The 24,443-nt window shown below is 47.8% G+C and overlaps 7 protein-coding genes across 7 annotated transcripts; 5 read left to right on the top strand and 2 right to left on the bottom strand.

Moving 5' to 3' along the window:
* Window positions 1-491: 491 nt before the first annotated feature.
* On the top strand, window positions 492-2,071 carry OpS4_1 (FAD-dependent monooxygenase; the record flags this gene model as incomplete). The annotated part of the gene is made up of 3 exons (XM_031149770.1): window positions 492-549; window positions 640-840; window positions 981-2,071. 3 exons carry the CDS (start codon window positions 492-494, stop codon window positions 2,069-2,071), a joined length of 1,350 nt encoding a protein of 449 aa, XP_031005614.1.
* Window positions 2,072-2,744: 673 nt separating this feature from the next.
* Window positions 2,745-4,863, bottom strand: tfdB_1 (2,4-dichlorophenol 6-monooxygenase; the record flags this gene model as incomplete). Its single annotated transcript, XM_031149769.1, has 5 exons — window positions 2,745-3,582; window positions 3,697-3,876; window positions 3,923-4,356; window positions 4,422-4,648; window positions 4,701-4,863. The coding sequence occupies 5 exons, from the start codon at window positions 4,861-4,863 to the stop codon at window positions 2,745-2,747; spliced, it is 1,842 nt and encodes a 613-aa protein (XP_031005615.1).
* An 867-nt stretch (window positions 4,864-5,730) lies between these two features.
* gus1_0 (putative glutamate--tRNA ligase, cytoplasmic) lies at window positions 5,731-8,331 on the top strand (the record flags this gene model as incomplete). The annotated part of the gene is made up of 6 exons (XM_031149768.1): window positions 5,731-5,997; window positions 6,050-6,906; window positions 7,001-7,184; window positions 7,260-7,378; window positions 7,489-7,973; window positions 8,324-8,331. 6 exons carry the CDS (start codon window positions 5,731-5,733, stop codon window positions 8,329-8,331), a joined length of 1,920 nt encoding a protein of 639 aa, XP_031005608.1.
* A 428-nt stretch (window positions 8,332-8,759) lies between these two features.
* Window positions 8,760-10,332, top strand: het-6_3 (Heterokaryon incompatibility protein 6,OR allele; the record flags this gene model as incomplete). The annotated part of the gene is given in 3 exon segments (XM_031149767.1): window positions 8,760-9,468; window positions 9,661-10,286; window positions 10,306-10,332. 3 exon segments carry the CDS (start codon window positions 8,760-8,762, stop codon window positions 10,330-10,332), a joined length of 1,362 nt encoding a protein of 453 aa, XP_031005609.1.
* Window positions 10,333-13,811: 3,479 nt separating this feature from the next.
* Window positions 13,812-14,798, bottom strand: mug136 (Meiotically up-regulated protein; the record flags this gene model as incomplete). Its single annotated transcript, XM_031149766.1, has 1 exon — window positions 13,812-14,798. One exon carries the CDS (start codon window positions 14,796-14,798, stop codon window positions 13,812-13,814), a length of 987 nt encoding a protein of 328 aa, XP_031005610.1.
* Window positions 14,799-18,272: 3,474 nt separating this feature from the next.
* LHYA1_G004810 (uncharacterized protein) lies at window positions 18,273-19,451 on the top strand (the record flags this gene model as incomplete). Its single annotated transcript, XM_031149765.1, has 2 exons — window positions 18,273-18,298; window positions 18,362-19,451. 2 exons carry the CDS (start codon window positions 18,273-18,275, stop codon window positions 19,449-19,451), a joined length of 1,116 nt encoding a protein of 371 aa, XP_031005611.1.
* Window positions 19,452-19,876: 425 nt separating this feature from the next.
* Window positions 19,877-21,358, top strand: LHYA1_G004809 (uncharacterized protein; the record flags this gene model as incomplete). The annotated part of the gene is made up of 4 exons (XM_031149764.1): window positions 19,877-19,996; window positions 20,289-20,366; window positions 20,529-20,958; window positions 21,138-21,358. The coding sequence occupies 4 exons, from the start codon at window positions 19,877-19,879 to the stop codon at window positions 21,356-21,358; spliced, it is 849 nt and encodes a 282-aa protein (XP_031005605.1).
* Window positions 21,359-24,443: the final 3,085 nt, after the last annotated feature.

The raw sequence follows: 24,443 nt of genomic DNA, 5'->3' as shown, positions 1-24,443 counted from the left end.
TTTACCCGTAGACACTCGAAGAGTATTAGCTCTCCCCACATGGCCCCACAATTAAGTGCCCCTCACTTGTCCTCCACATCGGCATCTTTTCACTTACGGAGTGTAAACTCTTAACCTAACCTTGACCCCGCTCCATCATCATCACGAGTGCTCTTCTCCGAACTCCGTCTTTGAATGGTTGGTTGGTTACAAAATGTGTAAAAGGTTGTTTGTGTTATCGTGTCGGACCCGGCAAAGGGAAAAGGCAGATTTTGTTAGGAGTAAAGCTTTATTTTGCCTCGAGTGAAAGCCACCTTCCACCTTCCACCTTCCTTCTTCTACATATATGTATATGTAGCATACCGGTACACGCTTCGCAATGGTATATTGATCATACATATGCCTGACTTACTCTATCCCTTGTAATCCATTTACTTTATTCTCATCTTCAAAATCGACAGCGCTTGCTATCTATCGAAGCAGGCACAGGTTATATAAATATCCATCCCAAGATGACGTCTCCTCCTCCGCAGTCCACGCGTTCGCTGAAAATATGTATCATAGGAGCCGGTACGTTCATTCCTCCCTTGCTCCTCCAAGTCTGGATTTCGCAACCTCAAGCTGAGTCATGTGCCGTGCTAATCTCATGGCAACAAACAGGAATGGGCGGATTGACCTGCGCCCTCGCGTTAGCCAAGGAAGGGTTTCAAGATATACATGTCTACGAAACGGCCTCGGACCTTGGGTTCGTGGGCGCGGGAATCCAATTGGCGCCGAACATGTCACGGATTTTAGACGATTTGGGCGTGTGGAAGGAGATTGAGAATGAGGCGGTGGTTTTGAGGAAAACTAGCATAAGAGGTATTGTACAACGCTAAATCCCTGATGTTTTTTTTATTTTTTTTGCTTTTGGAAAAGTAAGATGGATAGATGGGGGACGAGATGGTATGGCATGGCATGGCATTGCATGTACTGTGCTGATTGACTCGAGAGGAAAATAGAAGGTGCAACAGACACCGAACTCGCGAATGTGGATCTGGGATATATCGAAGAGACATATCACTACCCGCACATGGTAGGCCACCGGCACTCCCTCGCAAACGGGCTCTACAACGGCTGCCTCGCGCAAAAAGCCATCACGTTCCATTTCCGCACCGGTGTCCAGCGCGTCCTCTCCTTCGCGCCCAAGCCCTCCTTCACAGCCGTGCCCCGCGATAGTCCGGATCCCTACACCGTGACCTGCGACATCCTGCTCGCAGCCGATGGCATCAAGAGCGTAGCGCGCGGCGACATGCTAGCCTCCCTCGGCCTCACAGCCTCTGTCATCGACTCCCAGCAAGCCGCATACCGCATCATGTTAACGCGCGAGCAAATGGCGAGCGACGCAGAGCTCCTCGCGCTCATAGACGCCGAGGCAGTAACGCGGTGGATTGGCGAGCGCCGGCACATCATCGCGTACCCGGTCTCCAACAAGCGCATCTACAACCTCTCGACCACGCAGCCGGATGTGAATTTCGCGGCGGCGCCGTCCGAGACGTATACGACGAAGGGGTCGAAAAGCGCCATGTTGGAGGTGTTTGGGGATTTCTGTCCAATGGTACTCAAGATGCTAAACATGGTTCCTGAAGGCGAAGTCTGCGAGTGGAAACTGAGGATCCACGAACCTCTCGAGACATGGATTGCAGGGTCCACGGCGTTGGTAGGAGATGCGTGTCACCCGACGTTACCACACATGGCGCAAGGCGCCGCACAAGCCATCGAGGACGGCGCCGTGCTCGGAGCCGTACTGGTGCAACTCCCCAGCACGTCTGCCGAATCCATCAATAAAGCCCTGAGAGTGTATGAGAAGATCCGGAAAGAGCGCGCCGAGATGCTGGTTGAGCTGGCGGCTGCGTCAGCGCGGAACCTGCATTTGGGAGAGGGCAAGGCGAAGGAGGAGAGGGATAGGATGTTCAAGGAGTTGAGGGACAAAGGGGGAAAGGCGCCGGTGCCGGATAAGTGGGCTGATGCCGATGTACAGAAAATAGTGTATGGGGTTGATTGTGTCAAAATTGCGAGGGAGAATTTCACGGATTTGTGTAATAGTGTATAGTTTATTCTCTGGTATACGGCTGTAGCACCAAATATATTGCTCTATACATCTTACTAAGCGTTATACCCCAGGAGAAATCCAAGGTATGATTTAGAAAAGCCCTGGCTCTCATCAGACTGGTTCGCTGGAATTTCCGTAGACTTGTTTAGCTACGATTGAGACAGTTCCTTTCCTCAGCTAACTCTATACCGGTTGAAACAAACCAACCTTGGTCGTTGCTTAGCTTTCATATTGCGTTACATCTACTCCCTGCTAGTGAATTTAGAAACAGAACGTCTTATCCTAATATATCTAGGTAGACCTGGCAAAATTACATGGAACCGTTTCCCCGACAGAAATAACTGTGATGAAATAACATAGGTGCAGCTTAAACGTGAATAGGGTTCACCACAAGGCCTAATAACCCATGGGTCCCTATGGGCGGGTCCTGAGGGATTTCTAGACCTATGAGTCGGGTCTTGGGTCCTTATCTAGGACCCATGAGGACCCATGGTGAACCCTAATCGTGAATGCTTGCAAGATACAGATTACGGTATGAAAGGGCTTGGATTCACTCTTTCTCTGCAATGAAATCTTGAGCAAAGAAGATCTAACGGACGAAGAAGTAGCTCACAGATACGGCGGTGAATTGCCAGGTTACGTAGATAATCTTGCCAAGCGTGCTCGGTGGTTTCTACCCATCCAGAATTACCTTTAACACATGAAGCAGTTTGGCTTCCGGCTGAGCGAGGTTCCCTTGAGATCTCCACGCGACGAACCTATCAGGTCTAACCAGCACACAGCCATCCTCACCCACCTCTCTCCTCTGCGCCCAGTCAAAATAGACATCCTCGTAGTCTTGCCCCCATCCAATAGAGTAAACCCTAATCTCGATTCCCAAAACACTGGCAACGCTGGCAGCAGCTGCCTTCCATGACTCGCCGCCAATGCCGGTAAACAAAGAGAAGGTGCAGTGTCCGGCTAGATCAATAGTCGAGATCTGCTTTGCGGGTAGCCGTGTATTTAACCATGCATGAGGCAATCGGCTTCCCGGATATGTGGTAATTTCATGCTCAAGAACCGGATCTTCAGGAAGAGGGGGCCTTGGACTTTCGTCTTCGAGATAAATTGCTTTCGATTCATACCGCTGGTTCATCTCTATGCCCACACCGTGAAACTCGCGCGCCGTTCCTTTGATCGCTGCTTGAAACCTCCGTCTCCGCTCAATGCCCGCGGGTGTGGCTTCTCCTAGTTCGGCGAAATGCTTCTTGCGAATATCAAGCGATGGATCTATCATTCCTAAAGCTTCCCAGACTGGGAAGTGGTCTCGAAGGCCTTGGTTGGCACGCGTGATCACTGATTCTCCCACAGGTTGCCGTTCGAGACTGTATGAGTCGAGCAGACTTGGGTTAGCTTTGCCTTTGGTCACGTAGGCAATCTTCCATGCTAGGTTGTAGGCATCTTGCACGCAGGTGTTAGATCCTAGGCCGTTGAGGGGAGGGTGGCGGTGAACAGCATCTCCGAGGCAGAAACTGGATATGTTAGGATAATTTGCCCTACACAAGGGGGATTGGAGGTCAAGAAACTTCCAACCCTTCTGAAATCCCCAGTGGCAGGGCTACCTTTTGGACGAGAGAATTACTTACATGTTGTCATCCGAATAATATTCTGCTACAGTCTCGTTGATGAACCATTTCGAGATTCCGAGAATCTCAAGAGGTATTGAATCATCTCCTACCATTGTCTTGACGCAATCAATATACTCTTCGTGGGACGGAGAAAAGTCAACTCCCGCCCCTGGCGCAGGGAATAAAATAAACATCCACCTGGAGGGTTAGCTAAATTCATCCACTTCTACTAAGGAACATATACTCGTTCCATGGCTTCACCATCCTAACAATGGCCGTCCATCCAAATGCTGGACGCTCTACATCTGGCTGCATCACCCAATGCAAATTCCCCATTCGATTCTCAACAACATGCTCCAGATCAACCTTGACCAAAACATTCGTAGCCAGACCTTGGCCGGGTTTCTTGACCAAAGGTATCTGCAATTGACGCAACACCTGGCTTCGAGCTCCATCACAACCGAACAAGTATTTTGACCGTATCTCATATATATGTTTTGTGAGATTATCCCGCACCTTGCTAAGAATCGTACCATTGGGTTTGCGCTCGAAGGAGAGGAAAGTCGTATCGAAGCGGCAAGAGAAGCCATTGTGAGTCGCATGGTGAACAAGAATAGGTTCGAGAACGGTTTGCGGGATATCGACGTGGCTGCAAGGACTTGCAGCATCATAATCGCCCTGTACAACAAGCCGGTCAGCCGTGCTACCGTACTTAATTCCCCAAAAGTCTAGTGACAACATACTGCCCTCGCGGGATCGTTCCCCCAAGAATACATCCGCGCGTATTCCTCACCTGCCATACTCCAGCACCACCTTGTATGTTGCATGCAATCGCCCTTCACAGCAACTCGAACGCACTCCTCTTCTAGGCCGATATCTCGCAAACATTCGAGAGCGGCCATGTTGGTGATGTGGGCTCTCGGTGTGTCTGCTGTGCTTGGCGTTGCCGCCAGCATGATGCCTTTCAGATCTGCATGAGATGTCAGGAATTTTATTTCCTATGTGGGCACATGAAGGTCTACCATGCTGAGCCAGGAAGCAGGCAAGTGCTGCTCCTGCTGGACCTGCCCCGATGATGAAGAGGTCCGTCTCAACGTATTGGAGTTCTGCTTCATCTTGGCAATGGCCATGTCCTCTGTCGGTTTCTCCGGAGTCGGTCAATGGGGAGGTCGTTGACTCGGCCATCTGTTCTCAACCTTCTCGAAGCTGTCTTCCACCGTTGCTGCTCGGAGGAAACATCTCGAGGCTCGCGCGCACCGTCAATCTTAAACTCTCAGGATATACCGGGCCGGGGCGGGCCTTCCTTTTAGCAGCTTATGAATTGCTTAGTGGCCATTACTTCCGGGTTACAAACTGTGGGGGTTGAAGCATCCTATCCTATCTGGCAGACCCACTGTTCTACTCCGCACTGGATTTAGATAAGGAATTTTTTATTCTTTTCCAAACTGATGATCAGTCAAGCCCAGAATCAACCTACACAACTGTTTACGACATGAGAACAAGGAGGCTATATGGTTGTTTCCTTTGTTCTCGCTGTGCTTCTACTCTTAGTTGAGTCCTTCCCTCTTTTCGTTTTGCTTACTTTGGTCGCTTTTCGGAGGGCACGGGTCAACATCAGGACGTTCTTTCGGCAACGAGAGTAAGATGCGAGATATGCGCCGGCGGAATACATTTCTAGCCTATCCCAAAACTATAACAAATCAACTAAATGAATGACATTTCCCCTCGCGTCCTTGTGTATCAGTGAGCGTTCTCTTTCAAAATTTCAGCCATCCAACCACCAGCCCAAAGGCGTCCGTGTAGCCATATGCTAGACACGCCTGTTGTTGCACTTGTCTCTTTCGCTTTCGTGGTATTTAGCCTGGCTTTGATAGCCAGCCTGCCGCATGGGCCTTTGGCCTGGATCGGACTATGAATAAAACAAACAAACAAACAAACTCACTTCTGCATGAGTCAAGGTGCGTCACACTCAACCAACATTCTTGCAAATCCCTTCACATCCCTTTGCTTCTATCACTATCCCCTTTTGATTCCATAGAGGGTGATTTCACGATGGCGAGCTTTGACATCGCAACAAAGGCCAACCTGGCATCGGTACTGCCAGCCCTGGTGATGGCAATCCATATCCAGCAGGAGCAAACGTCACTCATTCCTACTGTGTCGAAAACCTTCCACAATGGTGATACTCTCCCTAGCAAAGAGACAATTCAAATGGCATCTCTCGACGGCAAGACTTTATCTGGGAAGGCAATCATTCACTATCTTGCAGAGCTAGCCAGCAGCACGGAAGCCAAGGGAAACCCTAGGCGTGCAGCTTCTGTTAGTCCCTACTCATATGTTACTAGAATACCCGCTAACACAATGGATGTAGATTCAAGAATGGGTCGATAGAAGCGAGAGCTTCTTGGCTACCGACATGAAGATCTTGCGCAACTCCCTTTACGAGTTGAACAGTCATCTCACGTTGCGGAGCCATATCGTGGGTTACAGCCTGACTGTTGCCGATTTGGCCGTGTGGGCAGCAATTCGAGGCAATCGAATAACCCATTCCCTGATCAAGCAAAAGCCGATTCAGGAAAATGCCCATAGATGGTACACCTATATCGAAGAATCCAACCTATGGCTGTCAGAAGCAATCGCGGAGCTTACGAGCTTTGAAGTGAAAGAACGCGCCGCAGGAAGTGCTAAGGGAGCGAGTCTCGATATCGATATACCACATGTCGACGGACCCATGGTAACAAGATTTCCGCCTGAACCTTCTGGATATCTACATATCGGTCATGCGAAAGCGGCTCTGTTGAATGACTACTGCGCCCACAAAGGTGCTGGGACCTTACTATGCAGATTCGATGACACAAATCCAACGAAAGAATCCATGGAATTCCAGGATGCTATTTTGGACGACTTGAAGTTGATGGAAATTATCCCTGAGAAGACATCGTACTCTAGCGATTATTTCCAGGAGATGTATGAGTATGCTATCCAACTTATCACAGCCGGGAAAGCATTCGCGGATGATTCAGAATTGGGCAAAGGCGATAAGGACCGAAAGAACAGGCTCCCGTCCAAACGGCGAGATCTCGGGATTGAGGAAACTCTTGAACACTTTGGTGAGATGAAGACTGGCTCTGAAGAGGGTCGGCGATGGTGCCTTCGCGCCAGGATTGCATACGATAGCCCTAATGGCACGATGAGAGATCCTGTCATCTACAGATGCAACGTCACTGCGTAAGTCCCTCACTTTTTAAATAATGTGCCTCCTTTCCGCGGCCATGAGGAATTGCTGCTCTCCCTTTTCGTGATGCTTACTCCTCGGTTTTAGGCATCATCGAACAGGCACGCAATGGAAGATATATCCGACGTATGACTTCTGTGCCCCTATTTTGGACTCGATTGAGAACGTCACTGTTGCCTTACGTACAAATGAATATCGTGATCGCAATGTTCAATATGAATGGATGCAAGATGCTTTGGGGCTGCGAAGAGTACCCATCTGGGATTTCTCGGTAAGGAAACCACCCTCGGCGTGGCATTTCTGCGTACCTTATGGGACATGATAATGCTGACTCCTGATAATCCAGCGAATGAATTTTGTTCGTACTGTGCTTTCGAAGAGAAAGCTCACCAGAACTGTCGCTGATGGGAAGGTCTCGGGCTGGGATGACCCTCGGATGCCAACAATTCGAGGCATCTTGCGACGGTGAGTGCGCCCCAGTTCTTCGAGATACGTGGACCTTATATGACTATCTCTATTTCCTTTACAACATTTATTCTGCGTGTGGGGTGTGACTGACTTATGTTCACTTCTAGAGGTATGACAGTCCCGGCATTGCGCGAATTTATCCTCCGACAAGGGCCGAGTCGCAATATTCTCAACCTTGAATGGGGGGCGCTTTGGGCACTTAATAAGAAATACATCGATCCCATTTCTTCTCGTCATACAGCTATCGCTCAGGAAAATATGGTGACTTGCCACGTAGCTGGAGTGGAGCACTCGACCGTGGCTGAGAAGCCAAAGTACCTCAAGAACCTTGATCTGGGTACGAAGAAAGTGCTGTATGACAAGACAATCCTCCTCGAGCAAGTTGATGCCCAGAGCCTGGCGGATAATGAGGAAATTACCCTAATGAACTGGGGGAATGTCTACGCGCGACATATCCACCAGACTGAGCAGCCAGACGAGACAGGACAGCGTAAGGTTACTGGGATAGACTTCGAATTGCATCTGGAAGGCGACTTCAAGAAGACCAAAAAGATCTGCTGGCTCGCAGCTGTGAGCACCAACATGATTCCAGGTAAGTGATTTTCCTCCTTGATCTCTTTACGTCTAAGGAGCCGAGCTCTGGACAGAACAATGTGGCGGAGCTTGAGAAAGGCTCTATCATGCAGTTCGAGCGCAAGGGCTATTATAAACTTGATGAGAATTACAAGGCTGGGGGGAGGATTGTATTCTTTAACATTCCTTCCGGCAAAGATTAACTATTGAAGGGACTGCCCACTAAGGCATTGGATGCCTTCAGAAATATTGCTATATAAAACTGAATAGTACCTGCTTTTAGGATACGAATTGATATCATATACCCGACAATGATGTTGAATTGTAAAGCTAAATTATCGTTCCCGACTAATCGGCAGCTCCGGAAAGAATGTTAAATTTAGCCTCGATAAGTCCATCCTCGGTCACCATCTCGATTGTAGAGAGGCATAAACTCGATTTTGGGAATACGACTCGTTGTATAATAGATCATGTAATCTACAATCAAATTACATCGATTTATGAGGCATGCAAGGCGAGGTAAGTAGAAACTGATATCGAGTTATGGTTGCCAAACAGGCGCTAAGCGGGCCAATACAGACGATGCACTGCGCTGCGTATCTCATGCCTAAAGCAAATCACGTCGAGACATGCGGCTTAGCGGCGTAGTACCTAGGATGGATGACGTTAGTTCCAGCCTTATACATCTTGACAATCAGGTTCCTCCCAGCCATCAATCACTCTCGTCAACTCGACGTTCATTCATTGCTATTGTTGTCGCCCCTCGAATGCCACTCTCCCTCTGACCACTGAGACTTTGGAAAGAATGGCCACATATTACGAGCCTCTCGATGTTGACTTTTATGAAATTCGAATGCTGTCCATCTTGCCTGCCACCACCCACGATGCCGTCGTGAAATGCACGCTAGAGAAGACGAGCCTGCTAGGTCCGCCCAAATATGTCGCTCTTTCTTACTGTTGGGGCGATCCCAATTTCACGACCACGATATTTGTGAATGACATCGAAGTTAATGTTACAGTCAATCTTGCGGACGCTCTAAAGCACTTGCGTCTTCTTGAAGTCACGAGAGTTTGGGAAGATGCCTTGTGTATCAACCAGTCGGACCGACAGGAAAGAAGCCTTCAGATCCGACATATGAAGCACATCTACTCGAAAGCGGACGATACTTATTCATGGCTGGGCCGAAATGATGCCGATAGCTCAAAAACTGCTATGAGGTTTCTCCAAAAGCTTTTGCTTGCCGAAGACGGCGCACTTCCTACGGACTTGTCGAATGTACATTCGCCTGCTGTAAATGGCGAGGCATTGCAGCCAACAACCATGCCGATCATATCGGAAGTCTTAGCGCCCACGTCCATCGAAGAAGATATTGCAATAGCTGATGCTGGCGAACGCAGGTTGCTTGAAACGCTTTGTCGTCCGCTTCAGGACTTCTTTCAAAGACCATACTGGAAGCGACGTTGGATTATTCAGGAGATTGCCGTGTCGCCGCGGGTCCAAATAAGCTGCGATGGTATGCGAATGACCTTACATGAGATGGAAGCTGCAGTACGCCTTTGTCGAAATTCTTGCTACTGGAGTGCGGAAACCGAGACTGCTTACTGATTTATTGACCGGATATTGCAATTCCGTCATGATCACCAGTCAGATATGAAGCCTTCTCTTTGCAGAATGATTTATATGACCCAAGAGTCTCTTTCCGCAGATCCAAGGGACAGGATCTTCGCATTGCTCAGTCTCTGCCATGATGGGCCAGAGCTAGTTCCCACCCCAAACTACCGGCAGCCCCTCGTGTTAGTCGTGGCAGACATATCGAAGGCTCTTCTTCGGAAGAAAAAATATTGTGAGGTTGTCTTGATCAATCGACTGCTGGAGACTGGTAGCAACCCAGGTCCTCTTTCCTTGTGGATTTCAGATGAAGCCACAAAGGACGTAGCTGAAAGCGGCTATTCTTTCCTCAACAAGCAACTTGACTCAATGGGGAAGTTGTGCATGCTAGAGACAAGCAGGGAAATCAGTCTTTTCCTCCAGGTCGAAGGTGCCGTGATTGGAACAATCGTTGCCGCAACTTCGATACTAGGCTCTGGTGGCGGAAGCAACTCAGATAGAATCACGAGTGGCAGTCTCGAAGAAATGCTACTTACAGATCAGTCAACACAACCAACTGCGTATTATGCTTCCAGTGCGGAAATCGCTGCAGCTATAACTTCCTGCCTGACACAGAGATACGCCGGCGCGTCATGGTACCTCTACCGAAATTTTCCAAGTACAGCGCAATGGTTCGAAACTCATACTCAGGGTTTTTTCAGTGTTGACATAGTCCTGCATGCGGTTAGCCTTTATCTTGCAGAGTGTGGATATGAAATACCGGGCTTGACAAGACCCCATCACATCTCACGTTCCCTTGAATGTGGGGATGACAGCTTGGTGACACATGGATTGCTAGTTCGATGGCTTGAGGCCAACGCCAGTTTTCTCGTCCAAGGAATGGTTCTAAAGGACAGGATGAAGCAATGGTCCTCTGGGCTATTGGTATTGACATGGAGACTGCTTCGGGCGATCCTCGTTTTTGGTTTGACCATGTGCCTCTTGATATACATTATGATAAGAACAGTAGATGAAGTTTCTTTATTCTCGTTGGTAATTCTTATGCTGCTTATATTTGCCCTTGCGTCTTTTTTTTTTTAATGAAATACTTCTTTATAATGATTATAACGATCATGTCTCTAATCTAGTAAGGAAGATCTCATCCAATATGCCCTTCCTCTTGGAGATGCCAAGGAGACTTATCCGTTCCGACAAAGGTGCTATTGGGATGGCATGTGGTGCGACTGAGCTTGGGGACAAGATGCCTTCTCGCAGGTCGGACTTCTCCAATCATTCTGCGCAAAGTAGGAGATAGCGATCGCCTCCGATACATGGTCGTGGGGAATATTTACGTTCACATGTCGCAGCCTGATCTGGAGCTCTACAATGGATTCATTGACCAGCAGATCGATGACGTAGCATCGGCACCGGGGAGAGATTTTGAATGTCATAGCAGGATAATTGAGATTTGGAGGCCCGAAATTAGGTCCCAGCAATGCGTATTGGCTAGGGCACGGGCTAAGTGTACGGACAGGTACACGGAGGAAGGGATACTGCAGACTTTTCATCTAGTCTAGTAGATTTGATTGTTTAGTAGTCGAAAGAACAAATGTTGAGTACCTACACTCCCTATGCTAGCCGGTCACATTGCTCATTCGTAGCTATTATCGCTGCTCAACCTCCGGGACGGAAGCGATCATTGCTGCAAGACCAGCTTTCTCCTTGATACGTTTAACAAGCTTCCTCAGTTTGGTGAAAAAAAACCTCTCCTTGTCCTTGGTTGGCACTGTTGCGCGCGTCTGGTCATAGCGCTCTCGGCGATAATTGGTCGGGAGAAGCAGGATAACAAGGGAGGAGAATGAGGAGGGAGTGGGATGTTTTCTTCCGCAGCCAAGCCCAGTCATCACATGGAAGTCCAAATCTCGACCAAATGGTAGGTACAGTTGCTTGTGAAATCGGCTTCGCCCCTTTCGCTTCAAAAAATTGTAACCACTTGGTCCATTTTTGGCGTTGACACCTGTATGTGTTCGTCTCGACTGCCAGTTCTGGTTTTTTCAAGTACTTCCCTAGCTAAGTCAACTAAAATATTAGCGATACCCAACTCGCCTTCCTACTGGTACTAGAGTCTTTGCAAAGAAGACAGACTTGAGCATGAGGCATAGAATGGGCAAGAATTGGCTCCGCTCCTGCGATCACTATTAGCGGTACTTTGGAGTACAACCGGCTAGGGGTGCTTAGTTACAAGTGGACACTGCTAAAAAATAATTAACTAACAATCTCGCGACACCTAATTCGCCTTTTAACAGTACATTATTTGCTGATTGAGGATATGCCGCTATTAGCTCTTTCGTCAATCACGTAAATCTTCCTCGAAATAAACTAGCTCCATTTTTGACTTGGCGCCAGAAGCGAGCCCCTATTCAGCAGCCGAAAATGGCCCCCCAACCAAGCCTGAACTAATCTTGGACATGCAAATTCGATCATCCTCACGCCCAAAGCAGGAACTAAATGATAAAATGATAAGAAAACCGCAATGTAAGCACCAAATACATATCAAAGCCTTTGCTGATGTTAGCTTAAAGTCGATACAAATCAAAGGGAACCTGGGGAACTATCTTTATGGAGACGCAGACCTTGTAAGCATTGTGGAGGTGGACATTTCGATTCAACTTGTGCGACGGGCCGTATTCCCTAAAAGCCAGAGCATACTCAGAAGATTTCAGAGGAGCAAGAGAGGCACTTTGTTAAAATTGACCAAGATGGTGATGTTGTTATGGATGAGTGGACAAAGTGCGTGTATTGTGTATCAGAGTTAAGGTCCTCGGTCTTGCGACTTTAAGTAGGAATAAGACATAAAATGAAGCTCAAAATCTGAGGCCTAGAATTATAGCCAGAATTAGACTTTTATGTACCTTTTAAAACACCCTTCGATATGGGAGTCTCCTTTTGCCCTAGTCACAATCAAGTGACTTGAAAGTTTTCCAAAGTCCAAAGCAACCCTACTTTGTTTGGGACCACACACAATATAAACCTTTGTGACAACGTTTCATCACGTAAGTATCGACTTTTTGAGTGGAATTTCTCCCCTTATAGATTGTAGTTGATAACGAGAGGTCTGCTTTCAGGAAGAGGCTTGCAGGTCTCGCAAAGGCAGTCACAATTGCCTCTCCTGAAGGCGTTATAATTATAATATATAGTGATCTACTCACCGGCCTGATTTTTTCTTAACGCTATTACTTTAAATATCGACGTACTTTCTTATGTGCCCCTGGAAACTTTCCTTGTCTCGAGGCTGTCCAAGAACGCTTTCAGATCGGGAACCTGTAGTAGCAGCGATACGGCTGCTTCCACTGTGCTCTGCTTGATGACCACATTTTTATTATTGAAACTATGTCCTTTCGATTCTTGTAAGTCAGCAAATATGCGCTACAAGCCTTCCGAACCGTCATCTCGGAGTGTATCTGAGTCTAGAACTTAGCTTTAATTACTTCAACAAGTGCTGAGCTCCTTTGAGCTATTAATGAGTAAGTCCGTTGCAGTATCATCAAATTCAAAAAGCAGAGCAGGAGTGAGACGATATGTAAATGGGTGATGGGGAACTCTATGCTTATTAAAGTTAGCAGTGGGAGGTCATATAGCTAAGGTTGGCAGTGTGCGAACGTTAAGCTTATCCAGTACATAGCTCCACCAAGTCCCTTGTTTTTGATATAAGTAGCTTTCAGCTCTGCTTCGGCAATATTATCGTAGCTTATTAGCTCTTTAGTAGATGCATCATAGCTGTATGATGCCCCGATTTCAGGGTCAAAGTATTCAGTTGCGCCGGCTTTAGGAAGTACCTTGTCGTCCCACACTCCGTTCTCCTAACTTAAAACATCACCAAGCATAGTTGCTAGTAGCGCTGTAGGCGCTAGGAGTTATCTACTATTCTGCGGTTTATTATATAGCATAGGTTGAAGTACGGACTGGTAGCTCCCGCTGCCACTACTACCCCGCATACACCCTTAGCTCCCCAGGAGACTGGCTTGGCAATATCAGCTACCATATATCTGGTCATTTCCATTTCACACCTTAGTATTGCTTCCATGAAAGACTACTGGTGAGACTACTACTCCCGAGTATAAATCGAAAGCCAAAAAGCATGTCACGTTCAACGAAATGGTAGGATAATGCCCCTTCCATCTATTGTGTAGAGATGACAGAAACTCACCAAACTAGTCTTTTCTACACCTCGATACCGCTTTCAAATTATATTAGTCAATTCGGCTTTGTTCACATTCTACCACTCCCAAATCCCGTCCATATCTCCATCTCCTCCCTCTTCACCCGCCAAATATCCTGCAATTCCTGCTCAATAGGCGTCAGCTCGTTCCCCTTGGCCCACAACTTCGCATGAACACTCGCAACCCCCATTTCCACATCCCGCGGAAGCGGCAAATTGATATTCCAGCTATAATTGAGCCGACCCCAAGGCATATTACGATCCTCCCTGTGCGCATAATTCAAAAGATTCTGCTCGGGATACGTGGTATCGAAGCGGCTGGTGTTACCGAAGAGTGAGAGGTAATATGTGAAGAGCTTGAGCGATGGAGACATGACGAAGAACCCGGCGTTGAAATACCCCATCGGCACAGGCGGGTATGAGTGGCTTGCGGTCGTGACTTCGGAGCTGGTTCCGAAGACATACGATTCGGGAAGAGGGCTTTCGTCAGGCTCAATGCTCGCCTGTTGCAGAGTCTGCTGGATTTGTGCTGCGGGATCTGCGAATACGCCGTCGAGAGGTTTAAAAAGAAACGTGTCTGCGTCTAGGAACAGAATCCGATCGTATTTCAGGAGTTCGAAAAGCCTTAGCTTGATCATGACGTTCCGCCATCTCTCGTGCCCCGGCTTAATCCAATCTACATCAAGTTTTTCCACTCGCACGATAGTAGCGCCTTCCCGCTTCAAGTGATCGCATTTCCACGGAGGAATGTCAGACGTGACAAGGACAAGAAAGGGTATCGCGCGCGTTGTGCGTGTGCGTTTGTCGTGGAGGAGCTGGTAATTGAGGATCCGGGTGCTGAGGAAGTATAGGTCTGTCTTGCGGGAGGGGTTGGAACTTGTGTCTGGTAGCAATAACGTCGCGTAGGCCAACTTGGGTTTTGTATTCTCCTGTATCAGATTGGGAAGTTGCGGGGTAAACCATCGCAGGCAGAGCAGGACAATTGCAATAAGCGGAAGCAGATAGAGCGCTTTTGGAGACCTAATCGATGGTCCCATCATCATTCATTGAATGTCCCAAGAGAGGTTTCCTGACAGAATCCCTGCATGGTCATTGAAGATAAGAAAGTGGGAATAGAATTTGGGCACAAACTTTTGTTGCCAGCGTGGTGGTTTGACAATCAGTTTTGAAGGTGAGGCTAAATTGGGTTTTGGCAATATAGAAAAGCGGAAAAATGGATATGGGAGAGTGAGCGGTATGTGGCGTTTACGGAAAGAGACCCTCCGTTATTCTTGTGGAGCAGAACATGGTACCAAGACGTGACAAAAGCTTCTTGGCGATAATTAAAGTAAAGTGTGTATCTGAAGATGAAACATCTCCACGCAAAGGAGGATAATCTAGATAGCAGCTAATGGCAACCATTCCAAAAGAACAAACAGCTCAAGATATCAATCGATAGAAATTCTCTTCTGGACTCAAATTGTCACTCGACGAGAGCTTGAGGTTGTCAGGATTGGAACTTCATGCTTGGTGAGTTTCTTGTCAAATATGCTCCAGAAATTACACTGAATACTTTGTTCCACGCTCCTTTTCTTTCTTGGGATCCTGTTGCTCTCTCGTGCTTCCTTGTGGCTTTGTTGTAGAGTACAGTACTGTTCGATGAAAAGCTAGCCAGCCAGCTTATGCTTAGGGCCTTCCTTGGTTGATCGGTATCATTTCGAATCTTCAGATGTTTCTAAAATAGTTGTACGTCCTGTTGACTGCTTCATCTGGGGCGTGTTGATACTGGAAGGCTTCTGTGGTGAGGAAGTGCAATCACAACAGTTCTAAATTTGCCGAGGCCGGCCGGGCCCATTTCGGGAAGCGCAACTTCCACTCTGGTGAAATGACAAAACAAACCACTAAACTTCAGCATCACCAAACATCACACCTATATTATTGGCAACGAAGATGCAGTTTCTATGCTCTTGAAGTACAGCTTACTCCTTACGTCTGGCAATATTTTTATTTGATGTATATGCGATATTTCCATATTGAATTTATGATGTTGCCGGGCGATTGCGATAGCGAGGCTTAGAAAATATTTGACAAGTGCAAAGCTGATTGAAACGCATTTGACAATTTCAAACAGAGTGTCACTGCAGATATCTTTCGATAGATAAAACGTCTCTGTCAAATGGGCTTCCCTCTTGAGCTTGTCTTTGCGGCACGATGAAGACCCTCCGCCTCGATATGTTCTTGGTATCTGGGTGCCAGTTGGGGCATAGATATCTCATCGACGGTGACATGATTTCTGAATATGCTCGGCAATTGCTTAAACATCTATAGTTCTGTTTTTACTCCCGATTCCCTTGATTGAACTGGCATATTTCTTAGGACACTTCTCAATGCTACAAAAACCTCGTCAATGAGTGAGCACGACGGGCTTTTAAAAGAACGTTTAAAAGAACGTACCCTGCACTCCTGAAGATGTCTTCATAGCGGGATATGGGGTCACGTACCCCAATGTCAATATGTCTTGATTTTTAATCAGAGCATTCAATATCTCTTGTTGTGTGGCTGATATCTCTAGTTTGAGTTACAGGCCGTATTGATCCACCAGATTAACACTGCGAACGATCACAGTAAACCCAAAAATGCCAAAAATGTTCCAGCAACAACACCCAATCCAGGAACAATTTTCCTATCACTCCCAGATTTCCCAGTAGCGGAGGCTACAGCTTCAGAAGCAGCACTCGTCGCACTCGAAACCGCCGCGGTCGCCTCCTTCGTGCCCTCAGCCCCAGCTGTACTCACAACCGCGTCGGCACTCGATACAACACCCGATGCCTCTGATTGTGCCAAGTTGCCTGCCGTCGCAGCGAGGCTCTCGGCGGAAGCGACGACGGAGCTGACGCCTGTTGTGTAGGTGTCTGCGGCTGTAGCGGCGACACCTTGGGCGCTGGCTACCACGGAAGACGCATAGCTCTGGGCTCCATTACCAGCTGTGGCGGCGAGGGACTCGGCTGAGGCGACGACAGATTGGTAGTCTTGTGGTTCGCGGATTCTAACGTCTCCGGCTGTTGTTGCATCTCCCCCGGCGCTGGCTACTACAGAGGCAGCGTAGCTTCCATATCCTTCACCAGCTGTTGCGGCGAGGTTTTCGACACCTGCGACTACGGAACGCCAATTTTGGGGGGCTCGTTGATCGATTCGTTGGTTTTGTGCGGAGATGTACTGGGATAGGAGAGCCAGCGTGATGAAACATGTGAATTGCATGATGGCTTGGGTTGTGATGATGGAGCAAAAGTTATAGACAGTATTAAAGTATTTAGTTTGGAGTGTCGATATTCAACGAAAAGGAACAGTTGGGGATATATGTGATTGTCTGGTTATTTTGATGTTGAACAGAATACAAATGATGCAAAGTCCAATTCTTTCGGCATTTCTTTCGACACTTCTCTCAAGAAGCAGCCTTGTTGAGACAGTGCGAACTATGCATTGACACCGCCAGGAACCAAAGAAAGTCCTATGCTGAACATGAAGCATAATTGTGCGTAATATAAATGGAGCTTCTTACAAGTACTTGTGGTGGACTTAAAAAATGGGACTGATGAGCTAGCTATGGGCGCTTTTGGAACGCTCTCAAAATCAATGATAATTATCAATCAATTTAAATGATTTGAGATGTCCCCTTTAATTACTCCCGCTAGTATTATTTGAATTCCTCAAACATAATGCTGCTGTGCTGGCTTGCTCGCCTAGTAGATAGTGAAAAAGACTAATTCGTTCCCGCTTTTTCCAACCACCACCGCGCGGCTCTATAGATCCAGCTCCGGCTGCTAGCAATTCCGGTTCCTCACAGTGCCGATCCGTAAGGCGTCGGTTTGATTTCTAGCAGGCTGCTCGATGATGTCTTTTATTACTATACGAAGCCCAAAGGAGCTAGAGTGCTGACTTGGCATAGACCACGGCACGGCAGGTGCCCTGGCTGGAGATCTTCATTGCTGCAATGCCGATCATGCGTCGCTAAACCAGATATTGCCTGTTTCAGGCTTTCAGCTGCGATTAGCTTCGGCCTCTAGCTGCAAAGGGACGATTCGACGACTGCTTGGTTGGCTTTCCTTGATATTGCCTTTTCAGGCCATTTCTGTTTAGCGCTTTGAACTAGCTTCTCGTATTTGGCTGGATTCTTCCCGGCTGAACCTCCACAGCTTTTCTAGACGCGCATATCCCGTAGTGACGGCACGGCGTAGTCTTTCCTAAGCCTTCATCCTTGTTCCCCTCTAGTATCTGGAGGGAAATCAAATAAGCTACACTCTAAGCTAAGTGGAGATCAACTTGTAATCCTCGTCCTTACTTCTTCCGTTACTCGTCATGGCATTCTAATAAGCTGCATATTGAGCTGAGATAGTTGAGCCTCTTGTTGACCAAGGATCTCGGAATGCCATTATCCATCATTGATCGACAGCCAGAACCCTCGGGCGGCTTCAATTAGTCACTTCTAGTTTAGAAAGACTCACAAGAACACTGCCTTTACCTCTACACATGTCATGGTTTGCCCTACGTCAACTGCTAGGTAGTTTTACCTTCATATATCTTTCGTTTCCTTCCGATTGATGCTTCTATATTCATCCGCAAGCTTTATTCCTTTCACAATCCAAGACCTCTCCATCACACAATCAGCAATCATGCCTTCTATTCGAACCACCCTCGCAGCATTAGTTGCTACCTCTCTGGTAACTGCTGCTCCCACTGTTCAGCACCCTGTTCCTGGCTTGAGCGATTACTACAGCAATTTTCGTGGAAAGGGTGTTCCATATCCTGGCAATTTGACCGCCCCGATCCTCCCAACTACGAACGGCACTGCTGCCCCTGACGACCTCCTCTACCAGAACCTGCTTGCTGCAGAATGGGCAATCTTCAGCTTTTATCAACAGGGTGTAGAGATGTTCAACTCGTCCTCCTTCACTGCACTCGGGCTACCCAACACAACGTACGATCGTATCCAAGAGATTCGTGACAACGAGGCTGGTCATTTAGCAATCTTCCAAAGCCAAATCTCTAGCAATTCCATCAAGCCTGGGCCTTGTAAATATGCTTTTGGGGTGACGACTGCGGAGTCTTTCATCGTCACTCTCACCCTTCTTGAAATCGCATCCATGGCCTTCTTGACCGGTCTCGTTCAGCAAGCCAACACTGCCGTAACTCGAGGCGCGCTCACAGCCGTAGCCGAGACTGAAAGTCGGCACAACACTTGGGCTTTGATAGATATCTGGAACGTCAATCCGTTTGCTGGTCCAACTGATACTTCCTTCCCATACGCAAACCAGATCTTGGATTCTACAAACCAATTCATCATCCCTGGCAGCTGCCCACAAGCCAACCCCGAGTACCCATATCCCCGGCAAAACCTCCCACAATTCACGTACAACCCCAAGACAAATTCCTCCCTCACATCTGGCACGGAGATCCAATTTGTCTTCACCACTGCGCCTCCAGCGTGGAAGACAGGACAGGCCTACTATGCTGTTTTCTACCACGAACTTCTCAACGTCTCAATGCCGTTCAACACCACGACGAACACAACCATGATTCCAGACTTTGACCTGAACAAGGGTCTTATTGTGGGTGTTATTGCGGATGCGCCAGGTGCTCCGGCTATGGACACCGTCGTTGCCGGGCCAGTGTTGCTCGTTGAACAGCCAGCTGGGGCTATCAAGCTTGCTTAAATGGATCAGGGTTATTACAAATGTCGTTAGATTATATAGATGATAATGTACTGTTTAATATCTTACGTGTCTATCAATTACGTGCAATGCAAGACAAGAATGTACACAGAATCATGCCTTATGCTCGAGATTCTCCTGCGATGTTTTTCACCTTTTCCTAACTCCAATTATGACATCAATTTCCATGGTTCCATCTTCATACAGTACTGTACCTACCAATAGTCAGCCCCACATAAGATAACGAAATAGGTACTTACTAGACGTCCGAGGCTAAAGCTAGTGCGCGGCTCGGTAGGCTAGGGCTAGGGAGTGGAGATAGTCAATACTTCGTACTAAGTACGGATAGGCAGAGGGAGACTAGTAATAAGTAGCCTGCATGCAAGCAAGCCGTCCGTCACTACTAGTGCGCTTAGGCTAGCTCCACCATGGCGTTCTCTACCTCACGCTCATGCACCGGAAGGAAAAACATGCGAAAGTTGGATGACGATGCGGACCGACTACGCTCCGACCTACCTTGGTGTTTGCTTCACTTTCACTTTCACTGGGTATCTAGATATCTTCACTCCCTCGGTAGCTTGTCTGTTGTCCAGACTAAAATCGTTGAGCCGGAATGGACTGTGTCTAGAGCTATCTAGATGTCTATCTATCTAGGTACTTACTTGCCATACATACATACCCTTACACACATGTCTACCCCAACTGTAGCTTTAATTATACATTCAAGCAATCAACATCCCCACAAACATATCATCTCTTTTTTACATACCCAATCAATTCAACCCTGACATCTACCTACCTATTCATCACCCACTCTTATCCCACCCACAACAATGCCAGCCTCCCAACCACCCCCCCTCACCCACAACCCACAACCAACCCGTTCCCGACCCCCTCGCGCACTTCCACTCCATCCCCGTAAGAACAACCATTTTCGATTCTTCCCCATACCTATACCTCCTTCATAAACGAGAAATACAAACAAGCTCCCTATCCACCCCTCTCTCTATTCCCAAACCCAACCACCTTAGTAATCTTACACGAATAGGAAACAGCTAACCAACTACTCATCCCATCTAGTGGTGTCACGCCCTCCTCACCCACCGCAGCATCCTCCACACCGCCATCCCAGACCGCACGCCCATCGCCACGACCGAATCCTCGCTCGTGCGCGAGACGCTCAACACGCCGCGCACCGTGACAGCATGCCTGACCTTTCTGCGCTATGTGAAGGACGAGGCCGATAACACCGATAACACCAAGCCCAATAACACCGATAACACTAACGATAACAGTAACAGTAATTGCAATGCCCAGTTTCGCATGAGTGAGAAAGAGATCGAGGCGGCGATGAAAGCTAGGGGCGAAGACAAGGAGAATCCGTTCCTGGAATTCGGAGCCCTGGTTGATCTCAGGGACGGCGTGAACGGGTATGCGAAGACGGCGCACGGCGGGTTCTTTGGCGTCGTTTTGGATGAGGTTATGGGGACTGCGGCGAATGCTCAGGCTAGTATGTCTAGTTTTTCATCTCCTTTCAGTATTCCTCTCTCTCTTGTGTTTTAATTATGTAAGAGTATCTTCTATCTTTCCTCCTTCTCGTTTCCTCATTTCCTTTTTGATAGTGAGAGTCTTGAGAGAGAGAGATTCGACAGATGTGGCTAATTGGTAACGTACGTAACGTACGTATAGAATATGGAGCTTTCACGGCTGCTTTGACGGTTAGGTATAAGAAACCCCTTTATACACCTAGTGTTGTGGTGGTTAGGGGGAGGGTGGTGGAGAAGAAGGGTAGGAAGTTGACTGTCAAGGGGAGTTTTGCGGATGCTGAGGGAAATGTACTTGCGGAGGCTGATGGGGTTTGGGTTACGGTTGATAAGGATATTGGGAGGTGGACTGATGCTAAGTTGTAAGTGATTTGAAGAGTTGTCTTGTAAGTTAGGTGGACAGTTATAGGGGTTTAGGCTTTTGGTTGACAACTTGACCTTATTCTTGGTCTGTGTTATTTTAGCATGGAAATGCTATTGCAAGAGTCTAATCTACATGTATCCCTTCTCTAGTGAGACCATATATTTCTCCGTGGGGCTTATTATCAATAAACACAATCTTTTATTCCATCACGAACCCTCATCCTTGGTGCGACCCCTTTTTGCCCTTCACCCTTTCCCGTCCTTTCCCACCACTAGCACGCCCACGCTTCTCATCATGCATATCCCCGCTATCCCCATCATCACTCCATCTCCTGGCCCTCTTCCTCGTCCCCTGCTCCACTCCAACTCCCACATCCCCATCCGCCTCAACATCCCAAAACTCAACCCTAAAATAATCCCTCATGCCCCTCGCCACCATGGCCCTCAGAATCGGCGTGATCATATCCCTGCCACTCACCAGCGTGCTCGCCGGCTCCAGGACATGAGTTGCCGGTAAATCCTGCCACATGACACGCGAGATAAACCCGTAACGTCCATGTCCATGCCCGCCGAGGAACATGTCGCGGATGCGGCCGTCGAGCGAGTCGGGCGTGTCGTTGAAGTAGATGGGGATGCAGTCGTAGTGGTGGGATTCTGGTCGGGCGTCGCTTTTCACGAGGCGGATCACGGCGCTGGTGGGGGCTGGGCGGCGTGTTAGGTGGGTGTTTGGGGAGGGGTTTTGAACGAATGGAAAGGGAAGGTAAGGGAATGGAGGGGGTTCTTACTGAAATAGGATGGGTGCATGTGCATGGGCATTGGCATTGGAACTTGCTGGACTGGGGGAGGTGCTGGGTGCAGTACGGACTCGTTATTCCCTGTGGAATTGAATCATAATCAGTCTATGGTATCAGGGGACCTTTCAGGGAGATATACGTACATGCGGGTGGCATATTTTGATACGGATCAGATCTTACTCGTCCGGGTGCGGTGACTAGAGATGGATGATGAGCCGTCGGAACCTCGTAGTGTTGTCTTTCGAGATGAGATCTATAACTCGTATTTGAATGCCCTGGCATCATGGACGCGTTTTGTACCTGTCGCGCAAATCCTCCTCTCGAAATCGGTCTAGGTGCGTTCGGTGGGTAAGGGCTTTGCGTGTACGGCCGATATCCGTGTTGATTGGGGGCTGGCAGTTGTAATACTGGGTCAACTGTCAAGATGTTAGATATGGGATCCTTTCTTCCACAGCTGTGTCTACTTACGGGGAAGTTTTTCATCCGGTAACAGAACTGAATGCTTGGCTCGGGGACCCAAGGTGTCTGTCGAAACTCGCAGGCGACCAGAAGCCGGACCATGAGAGTCATTGACAAGTGCCCGTTCTCTTGCCCGTAGGCTTTGGCCTTGAGTCTGAGATGGTAATGGACGTGTGGACGTTGGTCTTGCTGCTGGTACTTTTACACGTACCTCTGGGGCTTTAGGACTAGCTATAAAAAAGTCAGTGGCATACTCATCGAGAGTGCAAGATTACCAACTTGCTTGATTTTAGAATTTCAGCCCTGACTTCCGGAATTTGAATGTCCTTCATTGGTTTGGATGCTCTGTCTGAATCCACCGTCACACTTGTGGAAGCCGTTGGTTCTGAAGTAGGAGTAACTATCAAGTCAGCAACAAACATTCGATACTCAAGCCTGTCTTACACACCTGATGTTTGTTGGTCCGGTGGGATATCAGCGCTTTGGTGGAGAGGTTCAATAGAGGCTGGCACTGGTGGCGCTGGCTCCACAGATAAACCATTCTTGGTCATAATGAAAGATTGATAGGACATGAATTTAGGATTTGTCTTTGTTGGTGTTGAAGAAAACTTTTTCTTTTCTAGCTTGGGCTTCTAGCTATATATATTCGCTACCGGTGACTCTACAAATCACTTTGAGATTCATTCACATGAGTGGAAAATGAAAAGGTGAATGGAGGTTGCCTTTTCACAAAGTTTTTGCTTTCAAATCTTAGTGTGAATTGACCACCTCGCCAATGAAAAGTTCGTTCATAAAATATGACTCTTTCCATAAAGAAGGAATGGCGGGAGAACTATATGGAAGGTTCCCATGTGTGATGCCTGAAGTGGGATGACAAATGAATATTGTAAACGACACCACAACTGAACCGAGACAGGTGACAAGCCCTCGTCATTTTAAAGGGGCTCACTTTCACTACCGAAATCCGGACTTCCGAACAACACACCTTAATATCTTCTTCAATGGGATGAATGAAACCCTAGGCTCGTGACTTAGTTGGAGGATTGAGAATTGCAATATACACTTGTAGCTACGAGTACACAAGCTAAATAAGCGAGGGTGTTAATGCACCTCATTAAGGGGGTCGTTTTAATATAAGACCAACACTTCAAATGCTGCACTGCTGCTATGGAACAATTAAAATCTCAGATATGATCCCTGTCAGTACAAATTCAATTAACATTATCAAAGGCATCTTAGAAACTATAAATAATCCCACAACACTTCACCTACATCCCACAATTCTCACGTATATTCCACGCAGTTTCCAAACATCAGCAAAAAGACAACTGCAGCTCTAGGAGAGCCTTATTAGCACCTCACAGGTTTCCACTTCCCTCTCCAACTCATCAATAAACGCAACATCATTCCTCCGCAAATCTCTTCGGCGCAACTCTCTGCCGTGTACTCCGACGGAGGCCTAGGTTCGGTTGCGGCTCCGGAGTCGGCGCGCTTTCCTTTGTAAAAGGTACAGATGCAAAAGAATGTGTGCCTACGAATTTATCGGGTGAATACATGTGGGCTGTTGGTGCCTGGAAGTCTTCGTCTTCGATATCCTCGACTGTGGGCTTGGGAGGCGGCCAATGCTGAGACTCGGTTGTCTTAATGAAGTGGCCATCAAAATATTCATCTTCTGAATCTGGAGGGACACGCGAGGCAGCTTCTGCAGCTTGGGGGTTCAGGTTAATGGACAATGTGGGTGCATCAGCATCAGAAATGAAGTTATCAGAGTCAGAATCAGAATCAGAATCCAATGTGCTGTTCCTTGTGCTTGGTATCGTAGGATCAACTACTGG

Source organism: Lachnellula hyalina (genome assembly GCF_007821495.1).
Source record: "Lachnellula hyalina strain CBS 185.66 chromosome Unknown contig00061, whole genome shotgun sequence".
NCBI classification, from domain to species: Eukaryota; Fungi; Ascomycota; class Leotiomycetes; order Helotiales; family Lachnaceae; genus Lachnellula; species Lachnellula hyalina.
The sequence above is the reverse complement of the archived record's forward strand: the minus strand, read 5'-3'. Positions and strand labels throughout refer to the sequence as shown.